This window comes from Heterodontus francisci, chromosome 29, assembly GCF_036365525.1.
Source record: "Heterodontus francisci isolate sHetFra1 chromosome 29, sHetFra1.hap1, whole genome shotgun sequence".
Classification (NCBI taxonomy): domain Eukaryota; kingdom Metazoa; phylum Chordata; class Chondrichthyes; order Heterodontiformes; family Heterodontidae; genus Heterodontus; species Heterodontus francisci.
This window is the reverse complement of record NC_090399.1, coordinates 28,883,278-28,907,456: the sequence shown is the minus strand read 5'-3', so window position 1 is coordinate 28,907,456 and position 24,179 is coordinate 28,883,278. Positions and strand designations below refer to the sequence as shown.

General features: G+C 43.4%; 1 protein-coding gene across 1 annotated transcript; it reads left to right on the top strand.

Annotated features, from left to right (window-relative positions):
- The first annotated feature begins 747 nt into the window (after positions 1–747).
- Positions 748–24,179, top strand: LOC137346214 (zinc-binding protein A33-like). The gene is made up of 6 exons (XM_068009637.1): positions 748–1,178; positions 8,891–8,986; positions 9,079–9,312; positions 14,366–14,388; positions 14,486–14,601; positions 16,794–24,179. Exons 1-6 carry the CDS (start codon positions 768–770, stop codon positions 17,342–17,344), a joined length of 1,431 nt encoding a protein of 476 aa, XP_067865738.1. The 5' UTR covers positions 748–767; the 3' UTR covers positions 17,345–24,179.

Below are 24,179 nucleotides of genomic sequence, written 5' to 3'. Positions count from 1 at the left end.
TTTGAGAGCTGTTGTGGCGCGGCGATGCCGGAGCACCTTCAGTTACACTGAGAATCAGCACAAGAATGTTTTTTAAGCAGTTTGGAAGTTACCTTCCAGCCCACCCGATGCTTCCTCCTCCCTGGCAATTCACCAAGACCCCTCCAGGTCTGCCCGGCTCTCACTCTCAAATTGTCAGAAAGTGAAATATGACCAGAACTGTCTCCCAATCGGAAAACCCGCACTGAAAATGTTGAACAACATAACGTCACATCTGCTCGAAATTTATATATTAGTATATTATGTCACAATTATAAATAAACTGTTATAAAATAATTTTAAAGTGTGAAGGATGGTGTAATAAATATTTTAACAAATCCACAATAATTATCACAAATAGTTTCTGACATATTCACTCTACTGGAAAACATTTGAGATCAGAGCAATTATTTCAGCACTTTTTGAGCGTGTTTCCTGGCTCCAGACAACATTAAACTGATACACGGAGTAAATCGGTTTGTTTAATGCAGTCCTTCACTGAACATAAAGTAAACACACGGGGTTCCAGGAACAAGAGCTTTTACAGAAAACCGACAAAACTACCTGGTTGAGAAATATTGTCCTGTAGTGACACCTATTGATGGAATCCAGCTGGAGTTTAAAGGAGGGAGTGAATTCCCTGAGTATTGCAGTTTTCCTGATCGGGAAATCACTGAACCGAATGTGTTCGGCAGCACTCGGATATCGAAACTGAAAGCGGTCTGAATCAGGAAGTGCTGAGTGTGAACATGACTTCCAGACAGCAGCCCGAGAGTTGGACCGAGGAGGTAACTTGTCCCATTTGTCTTGAATTCTTCACCGATCCGGTTATACTGGATTGTGGACACAACTTCTGCCGTTCCTGTATCACACAGTGTTGGGAAAAGGAGGAGAGAAACTCCTGCCCGGAATGTAGAGAGGAATTTCCGGACAGAAACCTCAAGGTTAACCGGGCCTTAGCGAGTCTGGCGGAGAAAGCTCGGAAATTAAACCTGAATCCGAAAGAGAAGGAAAGTAAACTTAAGTGTGAGGAACATCAGGAAGAACTGAAGCTGTTTTGTGAAACTGACAAGAAACTCATCTGTTACACTTGTATTGATGCGCGGGAACACAGAGCCCACCGCTTCATACCGATTACAGAAGCTGTTGAAATCTACAAGGTAAAGAAGGACAGATTTTATCACCTGATTATTTTAACGAATTTGCATAATTTACAACAACACCAGGTCATTTTAATAGAGCGCCTTTAATATAATAAAACGTCCCAAGGCGCTTCACAGGCCTGTTAAAAATCAAAATTAGACACAGAGCCAGGAAAGAGGACAGTCGGGGAGATGCTGGAAAGCTTGGTCAGAGATAGATTTTAAGGAGGATATTCAAGGAGGAAAGCGAGATCGAGTGTCAGAGAGGTTTAGAGAGGGAATTACAGAGCTTCTGATGAAGGGTCACTAACCCGAAACATTAACTCTGCTTCTCTCTCCACAGATGCTGCCAGACCTGCTGAGTATTTCAAGCATTTCATGTTTTTATTTCCGATTTCCAGCATCTGCAGTATTTTGCTTTTATTACAGAGCTCGGGGCCTCGGCAACCAAGGCGCCTCGACCAATGGTTTATCAATTCAAATTGGGAATGCTCTGTCAGACAGAATTGGAGGAACACAGATGTATCAGAGGGTTGTGGTGCTGGAGGGGATTACAGAGATAGGGAGAGGTGAGGCCGTGGAGAGAATAGAAAACAAGGATGTGAATTTTAAAATCAAGGACCAACATGTGTCAGTGAACATAGACATTGGAATTCTACAGGCTGTCAGAGTCACTGAACCCTTTAACCCCTTCATTCTCAAATTTGAAATGATTGGTGACAATGGTGATATATTCAGTATAATTAAGACTGGACATAAGCTAATGTCTGAGCAGTAGAATCAAAGCACAACAGCATTACTATTACACCCTGGGTAGAAGTGTGATCTCCATGTGACTAATGCATTGGAGATGGTTCAGAGGAGATTTACTAGATTGATACGTGGAACGAGCAGGCTGTCTTATGAGGAAAGGTTGGACAGACTGGGCTTGTTCCACTGGAGTTTAGAAGAGTGAGGGGAGACTTGATTGAAGTTTATAAGATCCTGAACGGTGTTGACAAGGTGAATGTGGAAATTATGTTTCCTCTTGTGGTGGAGTCCAGAAATGGGGAGCACTGATTTAAAATTAGGGGTCACCCTTTTAGGACAGAGATGAGGAGAAATAATTTCTCTGAGGGTTGTGAGACCTTGGAACTCTCTGCCACAGAAGGTGGTCATTGAATATTTTGAAGGTGGAGTTGATAGGTTTTTCTTAGACCAGGGAATCAAAGATTATCGGGGGTTGATAGGAATGCAGAATTCGAGACACAACCAGATCAGCCATGATCTTATTGAATGGCAGAGCTGGCAAGAAGGGCCGAATGGCCTACTTCTGCCCCTAATTTGTATGTTTGTTCGGATGCACCCAACGGTCATGCCCTAGTGCCAGCACATCAGTCAATGTGCCGTGTACACTGCTGGTTCCTCCACCATTCCATAAGTGTTCATCTGCGGGATGGTCCCAAACCTCCTTTGGCCAAATACTTCAAACCTTAAGTGTTTAGATCACCCTTTTGTGAGGCAAAGCCTATGGAGACAGAATTGCTCTGGTTCACTAATGTTCTTTAGGGAAGGAAATCTGCTGTTCCTCACTGGTCTGGCCTACATGTGACTCCACATCCCTGGCAATGTGGTCGACTCGTAAATGCCCTCTGAAAGGGCAACTCAGTTGTACCAACCCACTTAGGAAAAATCTAAAAGGAATGAAACCGGACAGAGAGCCTGGCATAGACCAAAGTACCATAAATGACAGTGGCAAACCCAGCCCTATGGACCCTGCAAAGTCCTCTTTACTAACGTCTGGGGGTTTGTGCCTAAATTGGGAGAGCTGTGCTGCAGACTAGTGATGTAACAGGCTTACATAGTCATTCTCACGGAATCATACCTTAAAATGTCCCATGCACCAGCATCAGCATTCCTGGGTATGTCCGTTCCCACCGACAGGACAGACCCAGCAGAAGTGGCAGCACAGTGGTATACGGTTGGGAGGGAGTTGCCCTGGGAGTCCTCAACATTGACTCCGGACCCCATGAAGTCTCATGGCATCAGGTCAAACATGGGCACAGAAACCTCCTGCTGATTATCATCCACCGCCCTCCCTCAGCTGATGAATCAGTACTCCATAGAACCATAGAAAAATTTCAGTACAGAAGGAGGCCATTCAGCCCTTCATGTCTGTGCCAGCCAAAAACTAGCCACTCAATCTAATTCCACCTTCCAGCACCTGGTCCATAGCCTTGCAGGTTACAGCACTTCAGGTGCATGTCCATGTACGTTTTAAAAGAATTGAGGGTTTCTGCCTCCACCACCATTCCTGGCAGTGAATTCCAGACACCCATCACTACTCCATTTTGAACATGACTTTGAAGAAGCACTGACGAGGCAAATGGACAGAATATACTCTGGGTGGGGGACTTCAATGTCCATCACCAAGAGTGACTCGGTAGCATTATTACTGACTGAGCGAGCCTTGTCCTGAAGGACATATCTGCTAGACTGAGTATGTAGCAGGTGGTGAGGGAGACAACAAGAGAGAAAAACATACTGACCTTGTCCTCACCAATATACCTATGGCAGATGCATCTGTCCATGACAGTATTGGTAGGAGTGACCACCTCACAGTCTGTGGAGACCAAGTCCTGTCTCCACATTGAGGATACCCTCCGTCGTATTGTGTGGCACTACCGTGCTCAATGGCATAGATTTCAAACAGATCGAGCAACTCAAATCTCGGCAGCCATGAGGTGCTGTGGCCCATCAGCAGCAGCAGAATTGTATTCAACCACAATCTGCAACCTCATGGCCTGACATATCTCCCACTCTATCATCACCATCAAGCTGGGGGATCAACCCTGGTTCAATGAGGAGTGTAGTAGTGCATACCAGGGTCAGCACTGGATATACCTAAAATGAGGTGTCAACCTGGTGAAGCTACAACACAGGACTACATGCATGCCAAATAGCAGAAGCAGCATGTAACAGACAGAACTAAGTGATCCCACAGCCAATGGATCAGGAACAAGTTCTGCAGTCCTGCCACATCCAGTCATAAATGGTGGTGGACAATTAAACAACTAATAGGAGGAGGAGGCTCCACAAATATCGTTATCCTCAAAGATGGGGGAGCCCAGCACATCAATGCAAAAGACAAGGCTGAAACATTTGTAACCATCTTTACCCATAAGTGCTGAGTTGATGATCCATCTCGGCCTCCTCCTGAAGTCCCCAGCATCACAGATGCCAGTCTTCAACCAATTCGATTCACTCCGCATGATATCAAGAAATGACTGAAGGCACTGGATACCAATGGCATTACAATCACTGAATACCCCAATATGAACATCCTGGGGAGTACCATTGATGAGAAACTGTACTGGAGTAGCCATATAAATACCATGGCTACAAGAGCAGGTCAGAGGCACCCCACCTACAAACATTCACTCCCTCCACCAACGACTGACACACTGTGGCAGCAGTGTGTAGGATCTACAAGATGCTTTACAGCAACGTGCCAATGCTCCTTAAACAGCACCTTCCAAACCCGTGACCTCTACCACCTTAAAGGACAAGGGCAGCAGGTGTGTGGGAACACCACCACCAGCAAGTTCCTCTGCAAGTCACACACCATCCTGACTTGGAACTATATCACCATTCCTTCACTGTCACTGGATCAAAATCCTGGAACTCCCTTCCTAACAGCTCTGTGTGTGTACCTAACCCACATGGGCAGCAGCGGTTCAAGAGTGCAGCTCACCACCAAGTTCTCAAGGGCAGTTAGGGATGGGCAATAAATGCTGGCTTAGCTGATGCCCACATTCCACGAATGAATAAAAAAATGTATTGCAATGTACTGTAAATATTACCAGGGAATGGTAAGAGTCATGTGGCACCTCATGTTCAGTATTAAATGATAGAAGGATAATAGAAAGGTTATGGCACAGAAAGAGGCCACTTGGTCCATCGTGTCTGCACCAGCTGAAAAACAAGCCCCATCCTAATCTTATTTTCCAGCATTTGGTCTGTAGCCCTGTAGGTTACAGCACTTGAGGTGCATGTCCAGAAACCTTTTAAATGAGTTGAGGGTTTCTGCCTATATGATCCTTTCAGGCAGTGAGTTCCAGACCCCCAGCACCAGCTGAGAGAAAAAATGTTTCCTCATCTCCCATCTAATCTTTCTATCAATCACTTTAAATCTGTGCCCTATAGTCACTGACCTCTCCACTAAGGTAAATAGGCCCTTCACATCCACTCTATCCAGGCCCCTCACAATTTTATACACTTTAACCAAATCTCCCCTCAGCCTTCTCTATTCCAAGGAAAACAACTCCAAACTATCCAATCTTTCCTCATAGCTGCATTTTTCCAGTCCTGGCAACATCCTTGTAAATCTCCTTTGTACCCTCTCTAGTGCAATTACATCCTTTCTGTAATGAGGTGACCAGAACTGCACACAGTACTCAAGTTGTGGCCTAACCAATGATTTATACAGTTCCAGCATAACCTCCCTGCTCAGATATTATATACCTCGGCTATTAAAGGAAAGGATTCCATGTGGCTTCTTAACCACTTATCGACCTGTCCTGCTACCCTCAGGGATCTGTGGACATTCACTCCAACATCCCTCACTTCCTGTAAACCTCTCAGCATTCTTCCAGTAATTGTGTATTCCTTTGCCTCATTTAACCTCCCAAAATGCATCACATCACATTTTTCTGGGTTGAATTTCATTTGCCACATTTCTGTTTACCTGACCGGTCCATCAATGTCTTCCTGCAGCCTACAGCTATCCTCCTCGCTATCTACCACTGGGGCAATTTTTGTGCCATCTGCAAACTTCTTGATCATGCTCCCTACATTTACATCCAAATTGTTAATATATACCGCAAAATCAGGGAACCTAGTACCGAGCCCCGTGGAACACCACTGGAAACGGCCCTCCAGTCAGAAAAAAAGTCCATCAACAATTACCCTTTGTTTCCTGCCACTGAGCAAGTTTTGTATACATCTTGCTACAGTTCTTTGGAACCCATGGGCTTTTATTTTTTTTCAGACATGTGGAACCTTGTCAAAAGCCTTGCTAAAATCCATATAGACAACATCAACTGCACTACCCTCATCACCCTTCCTTGTTACTACTTCAAAAAATTCAATCATATTAGTCAGACAAGATCTTCGCTTATCAAATCCATTAATCATTGATTAATGTCACTTCTAAGTGACAGTTTATCCTGTCTCTCAGAATTGATTCCAATAATTTGTCCACTACTAAGGTTAGACTGACTGTCCTGTAATTATTCGATCAATCCCTCGCTCCCTTTTTAAACAAAAGTACATTAGCAGTTCTCCCATCCTCCAGCAACACACCTGTATCTAGTGAGGACTAGAAAATGATAGACAGACTTTCCGTTATTTCCTCCCTGGCTTCCTTTCGCAGGCTGGGGTGCATTTCATCTGGCCCTGGTGATTTATCCACTTTCAATGATGCTAATTCCATTAATACATCCTCTCTCCCTATGTTGATCACATCCAATACTTCACAGCCCTCTTTAACTACAATATCTGCATCACCCCCTCTTTTGTGAAGACCGATACTAAGTATTCATGAAGAACCATACCTACATCTTTCACCCCTAAACATAGGTTACCTTTTTGGTCTTTTATGGGACCTACTCTCTCATTAGTTATCCTCTTACTCTTAATGTATTGATAAAACATCTTTGGGTTCACCTTATTTTTGCTTGCCAACACTCTTTCGTGCCATTTCTTAGCTTTCATAATTTCCTTTTTGATTTCAGCCCTCCACTTTCTATACTCCTCTCGGCTTTCTGTAGTATTGAGTTCTCCATGCCAGACACAAGCTCTCCTTTTCTGCCTTATCTTACGCTGCAGGCTCCTTGACATCCATGGGGCTCTAGATTTGGCCGTCCCTCCCTTTATTTTTCCTTCTTTTCTTTTTCCTTTTTAAAAATTTTTTAGTGCATGTTATGACCAGGTGGGAAAGAGGTGTACGGGTTCCCTTTCAATCTTCACCTGGTCTTACTGTAACAGGGTTTAATTTTAAACATACCGTTTTTTTTCGCTCCTCCTTCGTGAATCCTGATTCACCACTTTCAAATGATAAGGCAAAGAAACCAGGTTTTCTCTGGTTTCAAGACGAAAAGTGCAATTTTATTAAACTTAAATCGTAATTCGGTTAACGCCTATGGATACACGACGTGCCCACGCTATCATGCACACGCGATACACACATGCAAATAGGGACAGAAAAGAGCAGACGCAAAATAAACTGAAAACTTCAGAGGCAATCTCTGAAGGGGGTTTCTTACTGTGCTTTGAGCTTGCTGTGTAGACTTGATTATAGGTAGTCTTGCTTTTCATTGGGGCCCAGTAGTCTTCTTAAACCGTGTTCAGTGTTGGAGCCTTTCCTCTCTTGGGGTTCATGTGTCTTTAGCGGGTTTTGGAGTTCCATGAGAAAGAGATGGGAGCAGGCAGAAGAGAGGTCTTCTCAGTCCAGGAGCAAACAGCTTTCCGAGTTCAAATTCTCTGTGGCAAGTTCAAAAAAACCTGCAACAGCCAGTTAGTCATGTGAGCAGCTGGCCTAACCAGTCCTGGTCCCTGTGAATTGTCTTGGCCTAGCAGACCTTGGAATGTCTCCTCTACACACAATATCTGGTGATCAAAGGTTCATTGTGGGATAAATTGGTGCAGGGAATAGCCTCTTTGTCCTTTCGAAGTACAGTCTGTTAATATGCAAAAATGTCTTTCCATTCACGATCCATTGTGGGTTTTTTTAACAAGTTCTTTGTTTACTCCAGTAACAGTTTAAAAATCAATGTTCGTATAATAAAAATTAATATGCCTCATTCTTGGCAGGTGGGAACCTGCATGACAGTACATTTTATAAAATGTCCAATTTGAATTGTTTTGTCACGTATTTTTAAAATTTTTATAATAATGTATATTTTTGGAAAAAACTCTCAAGGTGCAGCCACCAATGGTTTAGGAATTAAAATTCTCAATAGGCCAGAAATCGAGGAGTACAGATGTTCCAGGGATTACAGAGATGGGAGGGGTGAGGCCACGAGGGAATTGAAAACAGGATGCAAAATTTAAAATCAAGGCTTGCCTATGTGGGTCAGTGAGCATAAATTTTGGAAATCTAAGGGCTGTCAGAGTCAGTGAACCCCTTAACCCCTTCATTCTCAAGTTCCGAAATGATTCGAAGTAATATCCTTATTGGTGCCAGTGGTTATATATTATTCAGTATAATTAAGACTTGACACATGCTAATGTCTGAGCAGTCGTATCAAAGCACAACAGCATTACCATTATGCCCTGGGTAGAAGCATGTTCTCCATGTGACTGCACCCAATGGCCATGCCCCAGCTAGTTCAGTCAATATGCCATGTACACCTTTGGCCCCTCCACCATCCCATCCTTCCACAAAGGTTTCTGTGGGATGGTCCCAAAATGAAGTGCTTAGATCTCCCTTCCTTATAGTCTTGCTCCACAGTAAAGCCTTTCAATATCGCAAAAGAGCAGCAAATCAGAGGCATTAGTTGCCAGTGTACTCCAGAGCAGAAGTGAGGTCTTGATGTCGAAAGAAGTCGAGGAATTTAAAGCCAAGTTTGAGAGAATTAGTTCTAGACTTTTTCCACATCTTTTCACAGCTCATAGATTTAAAAAAGCAGGAGATCAGAGACAGAAACAGAATCTATCCTTTTCATTCTGTGATTTTCTATCCCGCCCAGGATCAGCTGAAAACCTCTTTCAAATCTCTCACAGAGAAGAAATCGGTGTCTCAAGAAACTGAACTGAAACAGAAGCTGAAGATTTCTGAAGTTAGGGTAAGTTCTTCCTGTGCTGATTCTCTGGGATCTCAGTTAGTTTTGTTCCCTTTATCACGGTACATGATTATTTTTCACATTTCATTTGTTAGGAACAGTCGAGCAGTCTGCAAACCCACATCACATCCGAGTTCACGAAAATGCATCAGATTCTCACTGAGAAAGAGCAGTGTTTAATCAGAGATCTCAGGGAACAAGAGGAGAGGATTCTAGATACAATGGAGAAAAACCTTCGAGAAATTCAAGAGAATTTAAATTCTATTGAGGAGGAGCTTTCAAAGTTGCAGAAACAGATGGAACAACAAGACGGGCTGATATTTCTGAAGGTGAGGATTATATTGTGATTCAGTTACAAAATAACCAATAACAATGCTGAAAAAGAACCAGAGAATCCTCGAATGGTTACCGTATGGAAAGATGCAATTCGGCCAGCTGTGTTTGTGCTGGCTCTCTGCAACAGCAGCTCAGCTAGTCCCATTCCCTCGCTTTTTCCCCGCAGTCCCACAATTGTTTTCTATTCAAATATCGAATTCCATTTTGAAAGCCATGATTCAACCCATCTCTACCACACATTCAGGCAGTGCATTCTAGATCCTAACCACTCACTGCATGGGAAGGTTTTGCCTCAAGTCTCCTTTGGTTCTTTTGCCAATCAAGTTAAATCAGTGTCCTCTGGTTCCCGACCCTTTTGCCACTGAGAACAGTTTCTCCTGATCTCCTCTGTTTAGACCCCTCATGATTTTGAACACCTCAATCACATCTCCTCTCAAATTTCTCTTGCCGAAGGAGAACAGACCCAGCTTCTTCAATCTATCCCTGTGACTGAAATCCCTCATCTCTGGAAATATTCTCCTAAATCTTTTCTGCACGATCTAGAATGGCTTCACTTCCTTCCTAAAGTGCAGTGCCCAGCATGGACACAATGTACTTGTTGAGGTCGAACCAGCATTTTACCAAGGCTCACCATAACCTCCTTGCTTTTGTACTCTATGCCTCTACTTATAAAACCCAAGATCCCATATGACTTAGTAACCACTGTCGTGCAGGGCTCCACCTGCCAAGAATGAGGCATATTAATTTTGCCACATGTAGGTTGATTTTTATAATGTTCCTGGAGTAAAGAAAGAACTTGTTATTTTAAAGAAAACACCAGATCCTTGACTGGAAAGACATTTGTATATTTACAGACAGTGCTTAAAAGGGACAAAAGTCCATTCCCTGACACATTCAATTCACAATGGACTTTTGATTACCAGCCATTGAAGGTGGAGGAGCTAGCATTCCAGGTTGACTGCTAAGATGGCCGAATACACAAACGGACGTGGTCACACTAGCTAGTCACATGACTAACCTGCTGGGCCACCTGAGTTTTTTAAAATTTGAACTTGCCACAGAGTTTTGAACTGGCAGAACGCTGGACTGAAAAGACCTCTCCTGGCTGGCTAGCCGCAGCTTCTCCTGCCTGCTTCTATCTCTTTCTCATGGAACTGAAACCTACTGAAGATACATGAACCACCAAGAGAGAAATGTCTCCGACAGTGAACAAGGTTTAAGAAGAATACTGGGCCCCAACCGACAAAAGGACTGTACAGTGAGCTCGAAGCACAGTAACAAAAAAAAACCCTCCTCAGAGATTGCCTTTATCTTTTCTTTTGTTCTTTTCTGTCTCTATTTGCATGTGCGTATTGCGTATGCATGCTAGCCTGGGGTGCGGCGTGTGTCCATAGGTGTTAACCGAATTAGAGTTTGTAGTTTAAGTTGAGGAAATTTCATCTTCTTTAAACCGAAGAAAGCCTGTTTGTGCTCATTTCTTTGCCTTATAATTGGAAAGCAGTGAACAAGGATTCACCAAAAGGGGAGCTCAAAACACAGTGTGTTTAGAAATTAAACCCTGTTACAGTATTACCAGGTGAAGGCTGAGAGGGACCCCTAGACACCTTTCTCATCTGGTTGTAACACCATTTTCTCAGTCTGTCCTGCCACCTTCATTGACTTGTGCACATATCTCCCCCGCAACCCCCTCCCCACACCCCAGGTCCCTCTGCTCCTGCACCCACTTTGGAATTATTTTCACTGTTTCATGTTGCCTCTCTTTGTTCTTCCTTGCAAAATGTAACACTTCATTCTCTGCATTAAATTTCATCTGTCATGTGTCTGCCCATTCCACAAGTCTGTCTCAGTCCTCTTGAAGTCTATCATAATGCTTCTCACTGCTCATAATATTTTCAAGTTTTGTGTCATCTGCAAATTTTGAAACTGTGCCCTGCACACCCAAGTGATGATTATCAATATAGATCAAGAAAAGCTGTGGTCCTAATACTGATCCCAGGCAAACCCAACTATGTGTTTGCCTCCAGATGGAAAACTGCCATTCACCACTATTCTCTGTTTCCTGTCACTCAGCCAATTTCATATCCAACTTCTTAGCCCTTTTATTTCATGGGCCTTAACTTTGCTCTTATGCCTGTTATGTGGCCCTTTATTTTTTTATTTAATTTAGAGATACAGCACTGAAACAGGCCCTTCAGCCCACTGAGTCTGTGCCAACCATCAACCACCCATTTATACTAATCCTACACTAATCCCATATTCCGAACCCATCCCCACCTTCCCTCAATTCTCCTACCACCTACTTATACTCGGAGTAATTTATAATGGCCAATTTACCTATCAACCTGCAAGTCTTTGGCTGTGGGAGGAAACCAGAGTAGCCGACGAAAACGCCACGCGGTTACGGGGAGAACTTGCAAACTCCGCACAGGCAGTACCCAGAATTGGACCTGGGTCGCTGGAGCTGTGAGGCTGCGGTGCTAACCACTGCACCACTGTGCTGCCTTTTGGAAGTCCATGCAAACCGCATCAACCACAATAGCCTCATCAACCCTTTATGTTGTCTCATCAAAAAAACTCAAGCAAGTTAGTTAAACACCTTTAACAAATCCATGCTAGCCTATCTTAATTCATTTACATTACTCCAATGGATACAGCATTTGCTGAAAAATGCAAGTTGATTGGTTCGTATATTCTGGGACGGATCTGCCATTGTGACTGAACTAATTGGCTCCCGCACTGTCTGAACAATTACATGAATGAGTTGGCATATAGCGTCAGAGAGTCATTGCAAACAGAGGGAGGCCATTCGACCCATCAAGTCCATGTCGTCTCTCAGTCCCATTCTCCTGTTGCACTCCCGTAGCCCTGCAAGTTTACTTCCATAAAATGCACATCCAATTTCCTTTTGAAATCATTCATCATCTCTGCCTCCACCACCCTCGTCGGCAGCGAGTTCCAGGTCATTAATATTTGCCGCAGAAAGAAGGTTCTTCCTCACATCCCCTCCATATCTCCTGCCCAAAACCTTAAATCTGTATCTCCGAATCCTTGTAACATCAACTAATAGAAACAGCTTTTCTTTGTCCACTTTATCTAAACCTGACATAATCTTGTACACCTCTACCAAATCTCCTCACAATCTTCTTTACTCCAAGGAGAACACCAGTTTCTCCAACCTAACCTTGCAGCTAAAATCCCTCATCCCTGAAACCATTCTGCTAAATCTCCTCTGCACCCTGTCAAGGACCCTCACATCCATCCTAAAGTGTGGTGACCAGAACTGGATACAGTTCTCTAGTTGTGGCCTAACCAGAGCTGTATAAAGGTTCAGCATAACTTCCCTGCTTTTGCACCAACTACCCTTATTTATGAAGCCCAAGATCCCATATGTTTTGCTCACTACTCTGTCAGTATGTCCTGCCACCTTCCCAGATCTATGCACATGAACACCCAGTTCTCTCTATCCCTGCGCACTCTTTAGATCTGTTTCATTAAGTCTATATTGCCTCTCTCTTTCCCTTCTGCCAAAATGCATCACCTCACACTTCTCAGTATTAAATTTCATCTGCCACTTGTCTTCCAATTCTGCTAGCTTATCTACTTCCTGTTGCAGTCGCTTGGTATCATCCTCACTGTCTGCCACATCTCCAAGTCTGGTATCATCTACAAAAACAGCAAAACTATCTACCATCCTCCAGTCTTTAAGCCATTTTTTTAATCCAAGCTGACACTGACAATCCTATTCCATAAGCCTCAAATTTGTTAACCAGCATTTTATGTGGTACCGTGTCAAACATTTCTTAAAATCCATGCAGACAATATTCACTGCACTCTCTTCATCAAAATTCTCTGTTACTTCATAAAAAAAATCAATTAGATTAGTCAAGCACAACAACTCTCCCCATTTTGGCACAAGCTCCCAGATGTTAGACAGGAGGACTTTGTAGGGTCGACAGGGCTTGTTTTGCCAATGTCGGTTCTGGTACCAAGGTCAATGTCAGGTGTTCCATCTGGTTTTATTCCTTTTCAACCTTTGTGTAGTGGGTTTTGTACTATTGAATGGCCTGCTAGGTTATTTTAGAGGGTCATTAAGAGTCAACCATATTCCTATGGGTCTGGAGCCATACGTTGGCCAGACTAGGTACAGAAGGTACCTTTCCTTCCCTAAAGGACATTACTGAACCAGATGGGCATTTATGACAATAGATGGTAGTTTTGTGGGCACTATGATTGAGACTAGCTTTTAATTCCAGAGTTCTTCAAAACTATTTAATGTATTAGTTAATTGAATTTAAATTCCACCAGGTGCCATGCTGCGATTTGAACCTGTGTCCCCAGAGTATTAGCCTGGGTCTCTGGATCACCTATCTGGACCACCAACCACCATTGTCTCCACAAGCGACCTCTCCTTTTATGCTCCTCCACCTCTCCCGGGCCTCTCCTTTTACGTCGTTCCACTCTTCCATCAGCCTCCACTTTTTTGCTGCTCCACTCCCCTCATTCATGTACTCACTTCCTCTCTTGTACTTGATACATAGTACATTATGTGAGCAAGTAGCTGTATCTGGTATGGTGGGCGAGAGAGTCACTGTGTCTCTGAGTGAGACTGATGCGAATTTCCAGAAGCGGACAACATAAATCACATTTTTCATCTGCATCCTCTCTCTATCAGAGGCTTTTTAATAAGGTTTAATGAAATTTCTGAAATCTGGTTTTCAAACATATCCTCTTTCTATCTGAGTGATTACTATCTGTGTGACAATCCGATTCACAGTCAGGGAGAATTTTCAAAGTTAACTAGTCACAGCAGCAGTGAATGGCAGTGAAATAACACACACAGATGAAGTGTTTTACTGAAATGTAACAGCACAGATTAACCCTATTGAGTGCTGAATGTCTACACGTTTCTTACCTGTCAAAATAATTATTGAATTCAATGTGAATTCTGAATTCTCAGCAACTTGTAATAATGTGAGTCTAATTTCTGCTGTCTGGATATAAATGGTCAGTCTCTGTCAACTCAGATTTGTGTTTTATTTATTTCAGGAGGAAACGTGTCAGAAGAGGAGGTAGGACAAGATATTTACTGAAGTCTGCATAATTTCATAAACAATTCAGCAATGTGTCGATGGTCAATCTATAACATCTGCTGTTTAATATTTACAGGACCAGTGAGGAATATTATAAACTATCATTAGCAGATGACAAGTTGTCAATCGGATATTTCAATGGTCCTTTACAATACACAGCCTGGAGAGAAATGATAGACACCATTAACCCCGGTAAATCTCTTATATTCCTTTTTATGATCTAAACACCCAGATGTGAAGATCTTAAACCAGCTGCCAGTCCTCAGATTAAATGATGACTGATATCCTTGTCTGGTCTATCAATCAGGACCTTGGAGAATACTTTATAGTCAGCATTAAGAGGTGTCAATGGTGACCATGTGGGGATAATCTTACTGTGCATCGTCTCCAGTACATAGTTTACGAGATTCAGTTGGAGGGGTGAAAGCTCTGCGATTATGGATTCATAAAACTTGGTAGTGTGGGTGTCAATTCATGTGTCTTGTTCCAGATCAGAGATCACCGTCAGAGACTCGTGCACACAGTGACCGTGTGAAATAGTTTTGATTTGATTTGATTTAGAGATACAGCACTGAAACAGGCCCTTCAGCCCACCGAGTCTGTGCCGACCATTAACCACCCATTTATACTAATCCTACACTAATCCCATATTCCTACCACATCCTCACCTGTCCCTATATTCCCCTACCACCTACCTACACTTGGGCAATTTATAATGGCCAATTTACCTATCAACCTGCAAGTCTTTTGGCTGTGGGAGGAAACCCGAGCACCCGGAGGAAACCCAAGCAGACACAGGGAGAACTTGCAAACTCCACACAGGCAGTACCCAGAATTGAACCCGGGTCGCTGGAGCTGTGAGGCTGTGGTGCTAACCACTGCGCCACTGAGCTGCCCCGTTCTGTCATGTTATTTCCTCCTCAGAGTATATATTAGAAGATGAGCTTCACCCAGAGGGAGGCAGAAACTCTCAGTCATGTAAGAGAGCAGGTTTGAGGCTCTGACATCTGAATGGAGGATAATTGGTACAAATCCTATTTATCTCATATTCCAACAGTTGAGTTGGGAATGGCGATGCTGCTTCAAGAAGGAATATTCTATCCGGGAGTGTGTCTTGTGTATGTTCAAGTAGAAGGTCTAATTCTTTCACATTACTGTGTGGGCCTGCCATACATCCTGTCGGCCCGCGGGCACTACTTTGATCTCGGATTGCCCCGGCTGCTGGTCCTTGTGTCCTGTGTCCAGTGAGACCTGGTCCCATTGTGAGTGAAGGAAACAATTTATGTCTCCACTCATGGTTCCAGTGTTATCCACACATGGGGTAAGTGTGAGGAATATTCATGCTCGGAATCTTCAGTCCGGACATGGAGCTGAAGCATCACTATCGGTTCTGCTGTTTTTCAAATGTCATTCGATGGACCGAGCACCTTCTCCAGGAATGTCTATCTCCAGAGTAATGGGAAGGTTCCTGTTGATTAATGTGACTGTTCTCTGCTCTTGGCTGAGGAGGAGGTGGTCAGCTTTTGTCCCACTCACTCACTCATAAACTTGCTGTGTTCTGAGGACGGTGAGGAGAGTGTTCTGTAGAAATGTCCCTTCCACCTGTACTTTAATGAAGAACAGTTTGGTTTTGTCTGATTGTGTGTTAGAGTCTATTGAGATTTCTGGATATAATGATGTGGGTTTGCTGTGTCCAGGCTGTTTGTTTCATGTTGTGTCTCTGAATCTGGGGACTACCCAGTTGTTTCAGTGTTTGTTGTGATCCTGGTCAGGTTGTTAGACAGATTGAGTTGTGGTTGTAGCCTCTTTGTCCATTTCTCTCATTCTCTTGCTTCCCCTTTACCATATTTTTCCCTCCTTGAATTCTTTAACTCTCTCTCTCTCTCTTTTCACCCTTTGGATCTCATTTCCTCCCTTCTTCTACCGAATCTCTTCTTCCTCCTTCTCTCCTGAGATTTTATTTTAATGTTAATTCCCCTCCTCCTCCTGGTTCTCTCTTCCCCTCTGCAGCAGTTTCCCTTCTTTTGCTTCTTTTTCCCTGTTTTTCCTTCTCTCTTTCCTTCTAGTATCTGTCTGTGTCCAAGTGACACTGTAGCCTTTGGTGCCGATTCCTTGTGGATTTCTAAGTTTCCGGAGAGGTCACTCTGCAGATGCTGAGAACAGCAGGAGACTGAGGGGAGGTCACAGAGTTCCTGATCGGGATCACAGAGTCAGAGTGATCCCAGGAGGGTAAACCCCCGGGTCAGAGCAGATACCAATAACACAACCTGGAGCCCTTTGAAAACACTGGAGTTCCCGGGAGGCCCCCGAATGGGGTCTTTTTTTGTTTATAAATAAATTATTCAAATTAAATCACTGACTGTGTTATTTTAATTTCCCCCCAGCTCCAGCCTCTCTGACTCTCGATGTGAACACAGCCCATCCCTGGCTCATCGTGTCTCAGGACCGGACCAGTGTGAGAGACAGAGTCAAACGGCAGCAGCTCCCTAATACCCCGGAGAGGTTTGATCGCGTTGCCTGCGTCCTGGGATCAGAGGGATTCACATCAGGGAGACATTACTGGGAAGTGGAGGTGGAGAACAAGACATGTTGGAGACTGGGAGTGGCCCGAGAATCTGTGAACAGGAAAGGGAGAATCGAGCTGAGACCTGAGGCCGGATACTGGATTGTGGGGCTGCTGCCTGACAGTGTTTATGTGGCCCTCTCATCCCCCTCTGACATCCCCCTCACCCTGAGTGTGAATCCCCGGAAGATCGGAGTGTTCCTGGACTATGAGGCCGGACAGGTGTCATTTTACAATGCGGACAACATGTCCCATCTCCACACTTTCACCCACACTTTCACTGAGAAACTCTTTCCATTCTTCTGTCTGGGTCGGAATGAGGACGGGAAAAACTCAGCACCGCTGAACATCTGTGGGGTGAAAGGTCACTAACAGGACCATCCCATAATTTCACACTATTTAGCTGTCAGCTGTAAACTGCTGGGCGCCCGTCTCAGTCTCAGGTGGTGTGGATGGTTCAAATGTCACTTCAGGTCAGAGCGGGTCCATCCGAGTGACAATGTCTTGTTGATAGTTTTTGGATAATTTGTGCAGAGAAACAAACTCGTGGCAAGGTAATGGCATCAGGGAAGAACATGTTGTGAGGTGTGAGTAGTAGAGGAGACTCCAGTAGTGAGAGGAGCAGGGTGGATCTCTGTTACAAAAGGAGGACAGAAGTCGTGGCCGGGTGAAGAAAGTTAAGGAAAGATCCTCAGTTGTGATATTTTCTGAAATACAGCCTGTGCCATGTACTAGTGAAGAGGCAGAGGTGAATTAGGCAGATCACTGTGTGACTTGGAGTTTGGTCTAGGGAATCAGTGTTTCTATTCTTCAAATAGTGGGACATACAGAATCCTAGAATGATAAAGCACAGAAAGAGGCCATTCACCCCATCCTGTTTGTGCCAGCCCTTGGTAGAGCTATTCAATTAGTCCCAATACACTGCTCTTTACTCATAGCTCTGTAAATTTTCACTTGTAAGTCTTGCAAGAATTTGGAAGTTACTATTGAATCTGCTTCCACCGTTTCAGTCAGTTCATAGCAAATCGCTCCGTGAATTTTCCTCCCTTCACATAGTCTGTGATTCTTTTATCAATTACCTGAAACTTGTGTCCTCTGGTCACTGATCCTTAAACCACTGGAAATAATTTCCCAACATTGACTCTCTCAAAACTGTGCATGATTTTAAACAGCACTGTCAAAACTCCTCCTAATTTTCTCTGCTCCAAGGAGCACAAGCCCAGCTTCTCCAGGTTCCCGATATAACTGAAGTCCCGCTTCCCTTCGACCATTCCAGTAAATCTCTTCTGCACGTAATCTAATACCTTGACATCCTTCCTAAAGATTGGTGTCCAGTATTCCAGCTGAGGCCTAACCAATGTTTTATAAATGTTTAGCATGACTTCCTTATTTTTCTACTCGATGACTCTAGTAATAAAGTGAAGGATCCCATATGATTTTTCAACAGCCTTCCCAACTTGTTCAAAGATACATCTCCAGGTCTCTCTGTTGCTGCAGACACTTGAAAATTTGGAGCATTTATTTTGCATTCCCCTTCTCATTCTTACAACCAAAGTGCATCACTTCACACTTCTCTGTGTTAAATTTCATTTGTCATTTCACCAGTCTGTCCATGTCCTGTTGAAGTCTGTTACTATCTTTCCAATTGCTTTCAACAATTGGAGTTTTGGTTCATCTGTAAACTTTGAAATGATGCCCTGTGTACCTGTCACAGTCATTAATATATTTCAAAAACAGAAGTGGTTCTCGGACCAAGTTCCAGGGAACAACACTGTCTGACATCCCTCCAGTCTGAAAACAACCATTCATCACTACTTTCAGCGTTGTGTCACTTAACCAATTTCATATCCACACTGCCATTGTCCCTTTGATCTGATGGGCTTTAATTTTGATAACAGGATATTTATGTGGTACATTATCAAACACTTTCTGAAAGTCCATATACACAAGATCAATCACAGTACCCTCATCAGCCCTTTCTATTACTTCATGAATGAACTAAATCAAGTTCGTAAAAATGATTTCCTTTAACAAATCCATGCTGATTTTCATTTATTAACCCATACTTTTCCCACTGACAATTAGGTTTGTGCCTGGTTGGTGTTTCTAAATGTTTCCCCACAACCACCTTTAGTCTGATTGGTCTCATTACCGAGCTGAGCCCTCTCCTCGATTTTGCACATTTACATTCCTCCAGTCCTCTGGCACCACCCCAATATCTAAGGAGGATTGGAAGATTGTGGCCAGAGCCCCTGCAGTTTCCACCCCTACCACCTTCAGTAAGATATATCCCAATCAGATTGCGTGCCTTTTATACTTTTGAGTACTGACAATTTTTATGTAGCTTTTTATTCTTCTTTTAATGCTATCCAACATCACCAGTACTTACTTCTTTACATTGACAGCATCCTATTCTCTAGTGAAGACAGATGCAAAGTAGATATGAACAGAAGAAATAGGAGCTGGAAGTGGCCATTTGGCCCTTTGAACCTGCTCCATCATTCAATTAGATCATGGCTAATCGTCTGACTCAACTCCACCTTCCTGCACCAGGCCAATATCCCTGAATTCTGAAACATCTATTGACCTCGAATATACTTAATGACTGAACTTCCACAGCTCCCTGGGATAAAGCCTGGCTTCCCGAGCCGAACCCGACTGTGTGTCACATTCAGGTTGGGTTGATGTTCTGAGTCCAGCATTCGGGCTCTGGTCGGGTTGGGTTGGACAGTGCAGCCTCCGGGAACAGGCTCACCCATGATTCCCCACAACTCCATCTGCAGGAATAGCCTGCTGCCAGAACAGATGAACAGGATCACCAGAGTCATAGAGAGATATATCACTGAAACAGGCCCTGCGGCCCACCGAGTCTGTGCTGACCAACAACCACCCATTTATACTAATCCTACATCAATCCCATATTCTCACCATTCTCCTACCACCTACCTACACTAGGGGCAATTTACAATGGCCAATTTACCTATCAACCTGCAAGTCTTTGGCTGTGGGAGGAAACCAGAGCACTCAGTGGAAACCCACACAGTCACAGGGAGAACTTGCAAACTCTGCACAGGCAATACCCAGAACCGAACCCAGGTCGCTGGAGCTGTGAGGCTGTGGTGCTAACCACTGCGCCATTAGTACCACCATTTGGACAAGGTAGAGCACAATAACATGTTTGATATCCTTACATTTATTGCAATATTCGTGTCGGAACGGGCCGAGTCGGGCACGAAAAACATTAATGGGCTCAGGCCCGGGTTAGGTTCGGGTTGGCTGTTTTCGGATCGGGCCGGGTCGTTTTAAATTATATACCCGAGCAGGCCTTTACCCTGGGGTACAGAATTCCAAAGATTCACAGCCTTTGAGTGAAGAAAATTCTCCTCATCCCAGTCCTAAATGATCGACCCCTTATTCTGAGACAGTGATCTCGTGGGCTAGATTCCCCAGCCAGGGCAATATTTTCTCAGAATCTACCCTGTCTCGCCTTTAAAGAATTTTAATTCTTTCCATTTGACCACCTCTCATTCTTCTAAACTCTAGAGAATATTTGCTTAATCAACTCACTCTCTCCTCAGAGTACAATCTCCTCATCTCAGCAGCCAGTCTAGTGAACATTTGTTGCACTCTTTAGGGAAAGTATGCCCTTCCTCAAGTGAGGAGATGAAAACTGACCCTAGTACTCCAGGTGTGGCCTCACCAATGCCTGAAAAATTGTAGGATAACCTCTTTCCTCTTGTTCTCCAACACTTTTGTAACAAAATCTAACATGACATTTGCCTCCCTCATTGCTTGTATTTGCATGTTAACTTTCTGTGATTTACGTACAAGGACACCCAGATCCCTCTGAATGCAAACATTTCCTATTCTCTACTATTTTGCATTTTATTTTTCCTACCAAAGTGTATAACTTCTTACTTCACCACATTGTCCTGCGTCTACCATGTTCTTGCCCACTCACACAACCTATCTAGATCCCTCTTAGCCTCACTTACTTTCCCACCTCATGTTGTATCATCAGCAAATTTGGATACATTTCATTCACTCTCCTCATCTAATTGATTGATATAGATTGTAAATAGCTTCAGCCCAAGTACTGATCCTTGTGATACCGTGCTAGTTACAGCCCGCCAACACAAAAATATCCTGTTTTTTCCCACAGTCTGTTTACTGCTCATTAACCAATCCTAAATCCATAAAAATCAGTTATCTCCAATCCCATGATTCCTCATTTTGTGTAATAACCATCTGTTTGGCACCTTATCAATGTTTTTTTGAAAATCCAAATACCCTACATCCACTGCACCCCCTTATCCATCTTCCTCATTACATCCCCAAAAAACTCCAACACATTTGTCAAACATTATTTCCCTTTCATAAATCCATATTGACTCTGCTTAATCATATTATAATTTTCTAAGTTTCCTGCTGCAATGTTCCTAATAATAGATTCGAGCATTTAGCCTAATACTGATGTTAGGTGAACTGGCCTGTAGTTCCCCATTTTCTCACTTCCTCCTTTCTTAAATAGTGGGATTATGTTTGTTACCTTACAATCCTTGGGATCTGTTCTAGAATCTGAGGACTTCAGGAAGATCAAAACCATATATCCAATATTTATGCAGCTAATTCTTATAAAACACTGGGATTCAGATCGTCAGGTGAAGGGGATTTTTCTCGCTCTGTCCCATTAATATTTCCAGATCATTTCTTTACTTACACGGATTTCTTTCAGTATCTCATTCTCACGAGACCATTGGTTCCCCATTATTTCCAGAATGTTTTGTGTATCTTCTACCATGAAGACAGATACAAAGTATTTGTTTAATGTCTCTGCCATTTTCATATTCCCTTTTATAATTTCACCTGTCTCTGCCTCCAAAGGGCCCATTTTACTTTTACTAATCTCTTCCCATACATATACACATGGAAACATTGAAAATCTGTTTTTCTGTCTCTTCCTACTCTCGTATTCTCTTTTGTCATTGTTTATGAATTTCTTGGTCCTCCATTTCTGAATTCTAAAATCTTCCCAATCTTCAGATCTTTTTGGCAAGATTATACTATCCAGCTTGCTAGTTTCTCCGGAAAACAGAAATCCCTCATCCCTGGTAAAATTCTAGTAAATCTATCCTGCACCCTCTCTCAGGCCTCAGCATCCTTCCTGAAGTTTGGTGCCCAGAGCTGAACACAATATTCCAGCTGTTGTCCAACAATTGTTTGATAAAGGTTAGGCACAACTTCCTTGCTTTTGTACTCTATGGGGGTATTTTATACCCGCCTCTGCCAAAATTACACCCCAATTAAGGGCCTCATTCCACCACCATCGCAATTAGCCAATGGCGGGCAGCCCTGTCACCACACAGGAAGCACAGCAGAGAAAACCGTGGGGGCTGCTTCCCACCTCTGGGGGATTGGAGGGAAAGCAGAGGTTCACTTGTTAAAAGATACTTAGTGCCTGAACGAGTGACCCTGCATCGGGAAGTGATTGCCCACAGAGAGCCACACCCCGCCCGTTCCAGCAACACTCCTCTCCCCACAACCCCCACTCAGTGAGACCCCTCCTGCCCTGATCTACCTGTGGCCTGGGACCAGCGCCACTCCTGGTCCTCCAGTTGGTACCCCTCTGGAAGCAGCCACGAACTCTGCATTGGCGCTGCCAGTGGAAGAGCCACTGACCTCTGATTCGCCGGCAGCTCTCCAAGGGCAATGGGGTCCTTGATCCTGTGGAAGGCCGGCTGTTGTCCTCTTCAGTGCCTGATTTTCACTAGAATCAGCAGGCCTTCCGGAGGACAGGCGATGCGGGGGTCTCAGCATCACCTTTACCAGATATCGAGACCCCCATTACCAGCATAAAATCCCTGTCTATATTTCTATTAATAAAGCCAAGGAGCCCATCTGTTTTTTTTAACAGCCTTCTCAATTTGTCCTTCCCCTTTCAAAGATTTATATATATACACCCCCAGGACACTCTGCTCCTGCAGCCTCCTTTCAAATTGTAGCATTTAATTTGTTTTGCCTCTCCTTATTCCTCCACCCAAAATGAATCACTTCACACTAACCTGTGTGAAATTTCATCTGCAGTTTCACCAGTCTGTCTATGTCCCCCTGCAATCCGTTAATAACTTTACTGCTTTCTACATTTAATAGTTTCATGTCATCTGATCCAGTAAGATCTTGTGCAAATTGCAGAAATCCCTCTTCTTTTTGCTGTATTCACTGTTACTATCCCAGTCTTTATTAGGATAATTGGAAGTCCCTCACTACCATTAATTTATAGTTCTTGCATCCACCTGTAATGTGTCTGCAGATTTGTGCCTCTATCTCCTTGTCACTACATGGTGGTGTATTGTATGTATCCAGCTGCCAGGAATATTAAATTCCCAATCTTCCACTCCTTTGAGCGAGGTCTCTGTCATTGCCACTACAGCACAGTCCCATGATGGAAAGGCTTAAAATCATGAAATGATGGGAGAGAGTAGGAGAAGCAGAATGTTGCCAGTGGCTGAGCGGTGAAGAACAAAGGGCTTCGATCAAAGATTAAATGTAATAGATTTAGAGCAGGTTAGAGGAGAAACCCTTTTCCACAGAGAGTCATGAGGCTGGAGAATTCACTTCCAGGGCCAGTGACTGAGGGAGAAACTATGTCAACATTCAAGCTTAGTTTGAAGAGAGAGATAAAGGAAGGTGTTGAAGGGATATGGGAAAAGGAGGGTTCAATGTGAATAGAATTACTTGTTTTGGTGGAGCGTGAATTCAGACATTGACTCGTTTTGTCAAAAGGCCTTTGTCCATGTTGTAATGTCTATGTTTTTATCTGTATACTCACTCAGACTCTGTACACTTGGAAACATGTTGTGCTCAGTGTGTGACCCAATACAAAAAAGGTGAAGTGTGTGAGGTGATGAGAAATTCTGTTATTTGTGGTAATTTTCCTGTTATTCCTACCGATAGACAACTCCTTCCTTTCACAAAAAGCTGAGATGCAAATAAATAATTAAAGTGGAGAGAAAGGTTAATGGTTCATTAACAATCCAGTGCAGTCATTTTGACAGAATGATACTGGGCCCACAACTTAGCATTGTATGCAATACTGCCTGTTTAACTCCACTTTCATTTATAATCTTCAATGATTTTACCTTTGAGGTAAATCTTGAGTGTGGAAATAAATAGAGTGAAATTGGCACTTCTGAGAGCAGTATAGATC

What these genes read in the sequence shown, in the direction of transcription:
- LOC137346214 (XM_068009637.1), top strand. Translation starts at nt 768, where the DNA reads ATGACTTCCAGACAGCAGCCCGAGAGTTGGACCGAGGAGGTAACTTGT. An exon ending in ACGGGCTGATATTTCTGAAG is followed by an intron (nt 9,313 to 14,365) that starts GTGAGGATTATA and finishes TATTTATTTCAG; the next exon opens with GAGGAAACGTGTCAGAAGAG. An exon ending in GATAGACACCATTAACCCCG is followed by an intron (nt 14,602 to 16,793) that starts GTAAATCTCTTA and finishes ATTTCCCCCCAG; the next exon opens with CTCCAGCCTCTCTGACTCTC.